Here is an 11,197-nt window from a genome sequence, read left to right as displayed (position 1 = left end):
CCATGTTGCTAATTTGCTCGGCAAGGGCGTGTACAGGATCTGTACCAGGGGAGGGGTAACGTTACCAAAGTTGCGAGCACGCGAAGGGGGGGTCTGGGGCCCTCGCCCCAGCGAAAATTTTTAAAATTAGAGGCTTCAGAGTGCGTTTCTGGCGCGAGGCAAGGGGGTCGACTCCCTGGACCCCCCCTGTACACGCCCCCTGCTCGGGCACAAAGCGACCAGGCGAGGGAGCCAAGCGACCGAGGGGGGGGAAGGGTGTGGAGGGGGGTGTGTCACTGTTTGCACCCTCCCGCACGATGAGATTTTGGCAATTATTACACTAAATGGAGGCGACCTGAGTGAAATTCTTGCAAATTTTCAAAAAAAATTTTGGGCTTGGGGGTGCTTCGGGGGGGGTTTGTTCGAAAGCCCCCGAACCCCCCTGCTACGGGCCTGACCCTAACACTAACCTAACCCTAACGCCTAAACATACCTCATGACTCGACTGAGTCATATAAACATATAAGCATATACCAGGAGCTATAAATAATGACAATCAAATTGTCATTATTTAGCGTCTGATACATACTAAACAACCCTAATAAACTACCCGGGTAACATATCTGTACTGTAGTCTGTAGTAACCGATACGACAACGACCATCTGCCCTACTTCTAGAGCGAGGGAATAATATCATGGCATAGCCATAGCATATACTAGGGTAGGTATCGTGAAAGTGAAACTCACCATGCAGCGGCAGATCTTTCGCTTAGATTTTCAGTTTTTGTTCTACAGTTGAATTTGAACAAGACTAGCTGGTTCTAGAAACTGCATTAGAACCTGCATTACAATTCATTACTGCCGATCGGGCGAACTGGTGAATGTGTGTCAAGAGACCATCATGTTGTAGCACACAAATCATAGCGTAGTTGCGCATTCAGTTAACGCAACGCGCGCCAGCATCCACACCAACGCACATGCGCAGTAAACAACTGGCCTAGCGCAAGCTGTTGCAGCGGCCACTGACGCAACGTTATAATTCACATTAGGTTATTTAGGTTATTAGTTCGGTGGCGCAGAAGGCTTACCACAAATACATAATCGCACAACACAAATGCCAAATACCGCAACCCAAATGGCCAAATTCCCGCAACACAAAATGCAAACGTCACAAACAAAATCAAAGCGTCACAACACAAATGGCAAAATTCTACACACATATGCAAAGCGCACAACACAAAGCAAGACGCACAAACCGCAAATGCAAAACGCCACAACACAAGCAAAACTCCACACGGCAAGATGCAAAGCCGCCACAACACAATGCAAAATTGCCTGCCCGCGCCCGCCCTGTACGTGTAACTGGGCGCATTGTATTCAGGAGTAGATAATCAGGATATCTTAGCTCCATATCACACTCTGATTGTATCCAGCTGTAACGCCCCTCCCCCTGCCGCACACACGTCTATCACGCTATATGGCCGGTGAGAAGGCTGTAGAGGAGGAGGGGAGTAAAGTCTGTGGCAGACGGAGGAGGGGAGAACGGGTGGCGAGGGAGGAAGGGAGACGCTGCCTCGTAGAAAGAGGAGGGGAGAAGGAGAAGCTGTGGAGGAGGAGGAGGGAGAACTTGGTGGAGGAGCAGGAGGGGGAAGGGAAGCTGGTCGGAGGAGAGGGGGAGAAGGGAGAAGCGGAGAGAAGGAGGAGGGAGAAGCTGTGGAGAGAGGAAGGGGGAGGCTGTGAGACTGAGAAGGGAGAAGCTGGTGAAGAGGGAGAAGGCTGGTAGTGAAAGAGGAGGGAGAGAAGGGAGAAGCTGTGGAGGCAGGAGGAGGGAAAAAGGAGAACTTGTAGAGAAGGAGGAGGGGGAGAAGCTGTGAGAAGAGGCAGGGGAGAAGGGAGAATGCTGGTAGAGAAAGGAGGAGGGGAGAACGGAGAAGCTGGTGGAGGAGGAGGAGGGGAGAAGGGAGAAGGCTGTAGAGAAGGAGGAAGAGGGAGAACTGCGTGGAGAAGGAGAGGGGGAAAGCTTGGTGATGAAGGAGGAGGGGGAAAGGAGAAGCTGGTGGAGGAAAAGGTAAGGAGAACTGGTGGACGAGGACGGAGGGAGAAGGGAGAAACGCGGTGGAGGAGGAGGGGGGGAGAAGGGAAGCTGGTAGAGAAGAGGAGGGGGAGTACCAGGCTGGTGGAGGCAGGAGAAAGGGGAGGAGGCTGGGGCGGTGACGAAGGAGAAGGGAGAAGCTGGTGAAAAGCGGGCGAAGTCCTGGGTAGAGAAAGAGAGGAGGGGGAGAAGGGAGAAGCTGGTAGGATGAGGAGGAGGGAGAAAGCTGGTTGAGAAGGACAGGGAGAAGACGGTGAGTCGAAGGAGGAGGGGAGAAGGGAGAAGCTGGGTGAGGAGGGAAGGAGAAGCTGGGGAGAGGAGGAGGAGGGAGAATAGGGAGAAGGCTGTTGGAGGCGAGAGGGAGATACGAGAGAAGCTCGGTGGAGGAGGAAGGGGGAGAAGGAGAAGCTGTAGAAGAAGAGGAGGAGGAGCTGGTGGAGAATGGAGGAGGGGAGAAGCGGTGAGACAGGAGGAGGGGAGAAGCTGTGGAGAAGGAGGAGGGGGAGAAGGAGAAGGCGTGGTGGAGGCAGGTAGGAGGCAGGAAGCTGGTGGAGGGGGAAGGGAGAGAGAGAGAGAGAGAGAGAGAGAGAGAGAGAGAGAGAGAGAGAGAGAAAGAGAGTGGGATAGAGAGCGGGGAGAGTGAGGGAGAGAAAGAGAGAGAGAAAGAGAGCGTGGGATAGAGAGGATGAGAGTGAGAGAAGAGAGAGAGAGAGAGAGAGCGCGAGAGAAAGAGAGAAAGAGAGACTGCGGGAGATGGAGAGACTGAGAGAAAGAGAGACTGGGAGACACACACACAGAGAGTTACATAGAGAGGGAGAGGGAGAGAGTGAGTGTGTGAGAGAGAGAGAGGGGGGGGGAGAAAATGAATTAGGCACGTCTTACGGGTCGATGATATGCGACGTGACTCGTGGCGGTGTTCCTCTCAATGCGAACTGGCCTTGGATGCATGCGGGCCAACTAATGAGTGGCTAAGTAACTGACTCCTGCATACACACTCAACCGTGTCTGACGTCGCGCTCAAAGCTTTTCCTATTTCCGAGATAATAAAGCCACTACCGTTTACAGCACTGGAGATTATGCCAAATAACAGTACGATTCTATCGACGCCCATGTCGTGTTTGTAATTTAACACCGTTTGCACACCTCACAGTGCTTTTTTGGGAGAAGTAAATCAAACGTAGTCTCAGAAATTGTGGTCGAGCATGACCGCTCCAAACACAAGATTTCGCGTCACATACCCACAGAGAAAGTAATAAGAGATGTATACACAGAGATGTATACACAGTCACAACCGATCCCTAGGATTGGTATAGCAAAGCTGGGGAACGCTAACCTTCGCAACGCAGGGTTGGATATTGGAACAGGGAAAAACTACCTAAATCTGGTACCAGACTAATTCTAAGTCAACCGAGATGCGGAACAGCAAAAATTGTGATTGCAATTAAACAGGAAACGGGAAATGGCATACGTTATACCTGCGAAGTTTGGAATAAACCTTCATCTCCATTCCCACTTCAGTATAAGCATGGTACGTAGGATATATGTATTTAGTGTTTTCAGCTTCCGTTAGTCCTAGCTAATACGTAAGCGACAGTTATGTCCGATCTCAGGGATATGTAGCCAAGGCAAATTCTGGGTGATACTTCATTAGGAGTGTTCCCAACTTTAATGTCGTTAATGGTCATAATAACATATAATAATATATATAATATATTATATGGTCATGCGTCATATATTAGTTTGTGGTTTAATGTCATTTAGGTTAGGGTTTAGGATTAATCAATCATTAATCATTAATCATTAAAGATATCAAAGTTGGGAACACTCTAATGGAGCGTTAGCCCAAATCTTACCTGTGTGTGTGTGAAGGGGGGGATGTAATCACTTAACTGAGTAATGATGATGGAATATGCCAACACGCAATTATTCATCCTAGATCAGATCACCGTATAGGATACCTTTGGTTCCCACATGTTCCATTGGAATATAGATGTTGTAAATGCACCATAAACTACACTCTTCATTCAAGACAGCCTAGAGGTGAGCGCACAATTAGATATATTTTGACGTTGGCCTGTATACGAGTTATCAGTTATATATATATATATTTATATATACATATATATTATATATTTATATATATATTTATATATTATGTATATTTATATATATAAATGTCAATGATTGGACAAACTACATCTGGCTTGGCTACTATTCGTGTACACAGCTTAGCTACACATGAGGCAAAGTCAAAACACAGTGCTCACTAAATTGACTACGTGACGAATTTTCTATGGTAAAATTTGTAAAAATTTTGTTGCCATTTTTTACATTAAAAGTAAGAACTAACTTATCCGTCTTAACTTAAGAACCAAACGTATCGTCAAATTCTTACCTGATAAGATTGTTTCTCAACTAGTTAAAAATCCAAAAAACCTGGACGATTTGATATTGTACGTGTTCCTGACATTAATTGCTTGCTATGGGCTATACTATGTATGAGTCACGAGTGTATGTTCACCTCGAACAATATAGTAAAATAAGAAGTATAATGCAATTTAACCATAAAAAGTGAACAGAATTACTTATATTTTGTGAAAAAGTGGAAATATTTTTTTTATTTTTACTATTTACGGTAGTGTTGGAGATCGGTCAAAATTTCATGACCGATCATCGGTTTTACAAAACGACCGATGATCGAATAATCATCGATCATTTTAGATTGCGGCGACGACGCGTCATCGTCGACACAACCGGTGTATTGCGAAGGAATATTGACATTATTGTATGTGTAGCTAGTATTTAATGGTAAGTAAATTAAGGATACTGTTAGGGTTACGGACGGGCAACACTCTAAAGGGCATTGCAACATAACGGCTCATCAAATTCAATAAAAAAATATAAAAAAGTTCGGGTTGTACTCGGTCGTCCGATTTTCTACTCGATTAATCAACTCGGCAGCCCAAACGAGTAATGATCGACGAACTCGATTAATCGGAACACCACTAATTTACGGTGACGTAATCACTTTAATACCACGAGGGAAGATCCGCCGTACGTCGCTACAGTGTGACGATTATGCATGTTAGAGTGTAGGCATAGACTTCGAAACCTGACGTATAAATCTACATAATTTTTTTGACAAAGTACTGTTGTATTGACCACTGACGTCACAGCATTAATTGTCAACAGGTACACTTGCATTACGCCACGTAAAGAACCTGTTAGTTCTACAACAATTTATGGCCATAAACAACAGTAGTTATATAATCGATATAATCGAGGTATAAATACGATCATACCAGGCATAGAGTGATCAAGACCACGAACACATGTGCTAATAAGAATGTGGCCTTACAAAGCGAGGTCAATGGGATGGGGTTAATAAGGACTAACTATCGTATATCTAAAAGAGTTGACTCAACAGTCAAAATTGTCACCTTATAGTTACAGAAGTGAGACATTTGGGTATACACGTTTCATATTAATCCACTCGTGAACAACTGCTTCTGTTTAATTTCATAATTATAATGAAATTACATTTCTTTTGGTAGATACTTGGCATGCATCTGTTTCAGTTTATTAAGAGTCTATTGTAATACAATAATACAACATTAGTATCATCAATGCATAATTATATAGATATACTTACTTTTACTTGCAGTTTTTACATATGTACAGAATATATTTAAATAATGCCATGAAATAAAAAATGAAATCACTAGTAGGGTGGTACTTAAGCAGTTTGTTTGTCTGCTTTCTTTGATCCTTCATTCTTTAGAAACTGCATGAACGACTCCCTCTCTTTCTTCTCTTCTTCATCTTCTGCAATGAAAACGATACTTCATGTTAGAGATACACTATAGGCATAAAACATACATCATCCCATATGAATATCTGACAAATACATGTTATAGGGTATGAGGAGCCTTGTCACTAACACCAAGAGGATGACGAGGTAGCAAATTCCAGTTACGTCTGTACGACTGCCACATATAAGCAGCACTTCATATAAGAGACAAATGAATACACACAACATAAGAACACCCTACACAGATGTACCCCTTCAGAGGTCATAACGAGTTTAGATTTGTATCCAGGAATCGTCTTTCTATATCTTATTGTTGTAAAATGAAAACGCAAGCACAAGTCGGACCTTCCTCCACAGGAGAATTGTCGTCAGAATCTTCAGATTCAGATCCTTGTCTGATAACAATGTCATCTGATGGGTAACCAGCTGCAACAGAAAACATCACATTTAGAGACTTCAACTCACATCAACCCTTGCTGGCAATAACCCTCAACCCTGTGACTAAAATTCTTCTGTCAACATGTGATATATGTGTAGTGTTATAAAAATGTACGATTCAAAGCATTAACATGCGCATTTACAGTGTCAATCAAAAGTTTGGATATTGCAATGGAATGCTTTTGATATATGCAGGAGTTTTTATAATTACTCACATGTCGATGGTTTTTCCATCACATCATCAGGGGCGGCCATGTCTGTACGTAACCTTTTGAGCTCCTCCTCCCTTCGATGCGACTCCTTAGTGGCCTTCTCCTCCCTCATGCGGTTGTAATGTTGCCGATAGCCACTAGATTATGCAGAGATGCCAACACATATTTGAAGCAATCTGTAGTTTCTGGCCATCAAATTAGTAGTTCGAGGGTCACGTAGTGACCCCGAGTTTGCTAGGGGATCCGGCATGCCCCCCGGAAAAATTTTTGATTCTGAGATGCAATTTCCTGCATTCTGAGGGTAAAAATGACAATAAATTGACAACAAATTTTTTTTAAATCACAGTGAAATTCGCAGTTTGATACAAACTGGTCGTAGTGGTCCAAAAATAATAGAAATTCGTATAAAATACGAATAAATCGTAGTGGTTGGCATCTCTGGATTATGTAAGACAAGTTGATAGATTACTGAAGGCTTGAAAATGTGACTAAATTAATCATACATTCAGTGGAGTTGTCTTAATTTGAAACATACATTTCAACAGCAATAACAATAATAACGTGAAATGAAAGTGTCAATGACACTATAGCTCACCTTGGGTGTGATAGAAGAGGGAGATAATATTTAAAATTTGTAAGTGTTCATTATGACGGCTGGCAAAATGTGATCAAATGTCCTTTATTCCTTGTTTTATACTAATAGAAATGTCACTGTTTTGTTTCAGGGTTAGTTTTGATCCCATTTTAATTTTCGATTATCGCGCAAATAAAAGCAATAAAATATTCCAGTCAAATTACTGTAACGAAGAATCTAAAACACAATATTACATGTAGGTAGGTAGGTAAATTTAACAAAATCGAAAGAATCTAGATAGCCATTTTCATTTTTGCCAAAAAGTGCACGTGGCTCGAAGTAGGTCGACTGGCGTGGCTCCAAAATAGACGTGCAAATCTCTCCCATGGGAGTAAACAACTGTATGCAATTTGAAACATCGGTTCTTAAGTTATCGTTGACCGTAGGCAGACACTGAAATGCATAGTGAAATTGCCAAAGTCTACTTAATTTGCATAATTTTAAAAAAAATATCAAAATCCCTGTGATATGTTTTGGGGCCAGTACTTATTCATTCACAAGGTACAAAAATTTGCAAAAATCCGTTGAAGGCCTGAACTGACTTATGGCGCATTTCCGATTTTTGCCAAAAAGTGGGGCGTGGCTGCGAAAGCAAGGTCAAACTGGCGTGCTCCAATAGGACGTTCACGATCTCTCTCCATAGGAGTAACAACTGTATGCAATTTGAAACATGTGGGTCAAACGGTTCTCAAGTTATCGTTGACCGTAGCCAAATGTTGACGGACGGACGAACGGACGTACGACAGACAACGCCCCATGGCAATAGCTCATCTTGACGATGTCAAGGTGAGCTAAAAATGACTGGTATTAAGAAATAAGTATGAAACTAATTATTTATGAGCTTATATGCAACATGCTCTTGATTAGTTCAGTGACAGTTTAGTTTTCAGTTAGTTTTTCAGTGACAGTGAAATTAATGAAAGTGTTCAAAGACACTGTAGCTCACCACAAAAAAGGACACAAATGAGTGAGTAAGAAGAAAGTCAGTTTTAATTGAGCAACCATCGACGTACATTATAGAAACGATTGCCATCTGTATATCGCAATAATAATTTATAAAACCAAAATGAATCACAATTTGTGACCCCGTAGATGGCGCTATACCCGCTTGGAAGCGATGGCGCTGAAATAAAATAGGTTTATGCTGCATTCCGGCATGTTTTGTAATCTTTACTCTATATAGACGTTTTATCGGCAGAGTGGAGAGGAAATACCAATTTTGCATTAAAGACATTGTCAATGAAATCTTGTAAAATGAACCAGACGAGTGTGACACCACAGACTGTTTGTTTATATAATATGCTATATAATTGCCAAACCCTACCTAATTTGGCATATTTTTTTTAAAGATATCTAAACCGCCTACCCCTTACTTCATTCACGATACGCAAAAATGAGTGCAAATCTCGTTGAACCTGAACTGACCTATGGCCATTCCAGTTTTGCCAAAAAATTGGCCGGTGCTTCGAAAGTAACGTCGACTGGCGTGCGCTTCAGAAATAGGACGTTCTATATGGAAGGCATCAGCAGTAACAACTACACCGCAATTTCAAACACAATGGTGGGTCCAAAACGGTTTCCTAAGTTATCGTTGACGGAGCGAAAACTCAAATGTTGACGTACGGCAAGGACGGACGGCGGACGTACAACGGAACCTTAGACGAACCGGCATGGCAATGAGCTTCAAGCTGACAGATTCAAGGTGAGCTAAAACATGCTACCGGATGATGTAAATTAACTGTAGCTACATAAAACCTGTGATTGGCAGAAAGATTCCAACATTAAATCACCTGAGGTCATTCCAGACCTTGCTTCATTCAATTGAGCTTGGAAAAATTGGCCAATCCAGATCCCTGTGACAGGCTGATATTTCTAGCTGACTGTAGAAAAGCAATAGCAATTGTTTAAATTTAATATGCAAAATTATTTACAGACTAAAGCACGGAGTTTCTAGATGATTATATAGGGATCAGATTGAGAATGACAAAATAACAAAATGGAGAGGGCTATAGGTTTGGAAAAGCTGGCAGCTAGAGGAAGAGAGAGAGAAGAGAAGACAGGAGAGGAGAGAGAGAGGATAAGAGGAAAGAGTAGAGAGATAGAGAGAGAGGAGGAAGAGAGAGGAATGGCAAGAGAGATGAGAGAGAGAGAGAGAGAGAGAGAGAGAGAAGAGAGAGAGAGAGAGAGAGGAGAGACAGTGAGGAGAGAGAGAGAGAGAGAGAGGGGAGAGAGAGAGAGGAGAGAGAGAGAGAGGCAGAGAGAAGAGAGAGAGAGATTGGCTAGAAGAGAGAGAGAGAATGAGCAGAGAGAGAGAAGAGAGAGAGAGAAGAGAGATGAGCAGAAGAGAGAGGAGAGGAGAGAGGAGAGAGAGAATGGCAAGAGAGAGAGAGAGACACGAGAGATGAGAGAGAGAGAGAGAGAAGAGGAGAGAGAGAGAGAGAGAGAGAGAGAGAAGATGGCAGAGAGAAAGAGAGCAGAGAGAGAGAGAGAGAGAGGATGAATGGCAGGAGAGAGAGAGAGAGAGAGAGAGAGGAGAGAGAGAGAGAGAGAGAGACGCGAGAGAGACAAAGGAGAGAGAGAGAGAGAGAGACAAAAGAAGAGAGAAATAGAAAGAGGAAGAAAGCACGAGGACAAACCTTAAGATCACTGTAGAAGTCATCTAGAACTAGACTCATTGAGCGTGTAAGGTTGGACACATAAGATGTCTCACTGTCAAGAGCTTGCTGGAAAATCTCAAAATCCGTCATCCAATCCACTGCAAACTGGTTATCCACTACATCAACCTATAATGCAACACACATGATATATAACAGGTATTAATCTATTTCAAGTTAGATTTTAAGCATAGAAAATTATTAACAATATCAATATTTTATTTACACAGTAACATATCTGTTTAAAATGATAAAATAGCCAACCATAGCAAGGTAATTGTAGGGTTTTTAAAATAGGGAGAATCTAACCTTCATATAACATGCATTCTGAGCATGAAGGTGTTTAGTTTGATAATATTAAGTGTTTGTGATATTATGATTTAATTCGTTATACTATAGTAAATAATCGAATGCTATCAGCAGGGTGGGTCTGGTAACTGGATATCTGACCTATCTTGGCTTCACCCTTGTAGTGGCAATACATTGACGCACTGCGCCCCCTATATTCAGTTCAGTCACTCGCTCCAGAATCCATGCAAAAGATGGGTCATCCCGCACATCCCTCTGACGACCGTAGATTAATGCAGCCTTTTCAATCCCACTCCAGGAGAACACCCATCTAACTCAGTCACTGTACTCACTTTTCATTTCTTAGTGATTAAACTTATGGATTACCATAATTATTCATAATTATGACTGCATCTAATTAATGACGTCTGGCTAAGCTTCTACAACTAACAAACTCACCTTGTTCATAGCAACTATGAAGGGGAGTTTATACTTGTACATGATGCTGCAGGCATAGAGCATGTTAGACATGAATGTGACTGGATTGACACTACGTGGTGTGTCCATCACGTATACAATCACTGTAGGAAATGCAGATGCCTGTGAAGAGAAACGAATCAACAGTGAAAACTCGATAACACATGCCCAACTTATTTTTACACATAATTACGCTAGGGTGTTTAATTATAATAGTTAAATCCTTCACACGCCTATATGGCGTATAGGGTGGTGACTATCTCCTTTTCAGTAACCCTGAGGCCCCGCAGCTGCTTTCACAGTAAATGCTACAGTAGGGGGTTAGTCCTAATCTGGTAACTATCTGATATGGTTAGGGTTAGGGTTAGGGTTAGGGAGTAGGCGTAGGCGACTCTCTAGACTCGTTAGTGGAGTAGGCGAGGTACGGTCCGGCATATTAGATAGTACCAGGGTACGTTCCAGCAGTACCCTGGGGGACATAGACCCTCTCAGCGACATATATGTGTGTGCACGTGCACGTGTGTGTGTGTGTACATGTAAATCAGAAGTGAATAAAAACAATCACTGACACACATTGTTTTTATTCACTCCCGATGTACATGTATATGTATA

General features: G+C 42.6%; 2 protein-coding genes across 4 annotated transcripts in view; both read right to left on the bottom strand.

The window, feature by feature from the left end:
* LOC106821096 (galactosylceramide sulfotransferase-like) overlaps window positions 1–898 on the bottom strand; it is a 21,496-nt gene extending 20,598 nt beyond the window's left edge. For all 3 annotated transcript variants that reach the window (XM_014825753.1, XM_014825762.1, XM_014825771.1), the window contains exon 1: window positions 727–898. In XM_014825753.1, coding sequence (XP_014681239.1) covers window positions 727–729 — 3 coding nt within the window. In that variant the 5' untranslated portion in view covers window positions 730–898. The remainder of the gene's footprint in view (window positions 1–726) is intronic.
* Window positions 899–8,983: 8,085 nt separating this feature from the next.
* The window catches only part of LOC106820869 (GPN-loop GTPase 1-like), a 4,896-nt gene continuing 2,682 nt past the window's right edge, over window positions 8,984–11,197 (bottom strand). The window contains exons 2-4 of the mRNA XM_014825466.1: window positions 10,568–10,708; window positions 9,803–9,949; window positions 8,984–9,046 (exon numbers count right to left, since the gene is read on the bottom strand). Coding sequence (XP_014680952.1) covers window positions 8,984–9,046; window positions 9,803–9,949; window positions 10,568–10,708 — 351 coding nt within the window. The remainder of the gene's footprint in view (window positions 9,047–9,802; window positions 9,950–10,567; window positions 10,709–11,197) is intronic.

The sequence above is a fragment of the Priapulus caudatus genome, unplaced genomic scaffold (genome assembly GCF_000485595.1).
Source record: "Priapulus caudatus unplaced genomic scaffold, Priapulus_caudatus-5.0.1 Scaffold3, whole genome shotgun sequence".
NCBI classification, from domain to species: Eukaryota; Metazoa; Priapulida; class Priapulimorpha; order Priapulimorphida; family Priapulidae; genus Priapulus; species Priapulus caudatus.
This window is presented reverse-complemented; position numbering and strand designations above follow the sequence as displayed.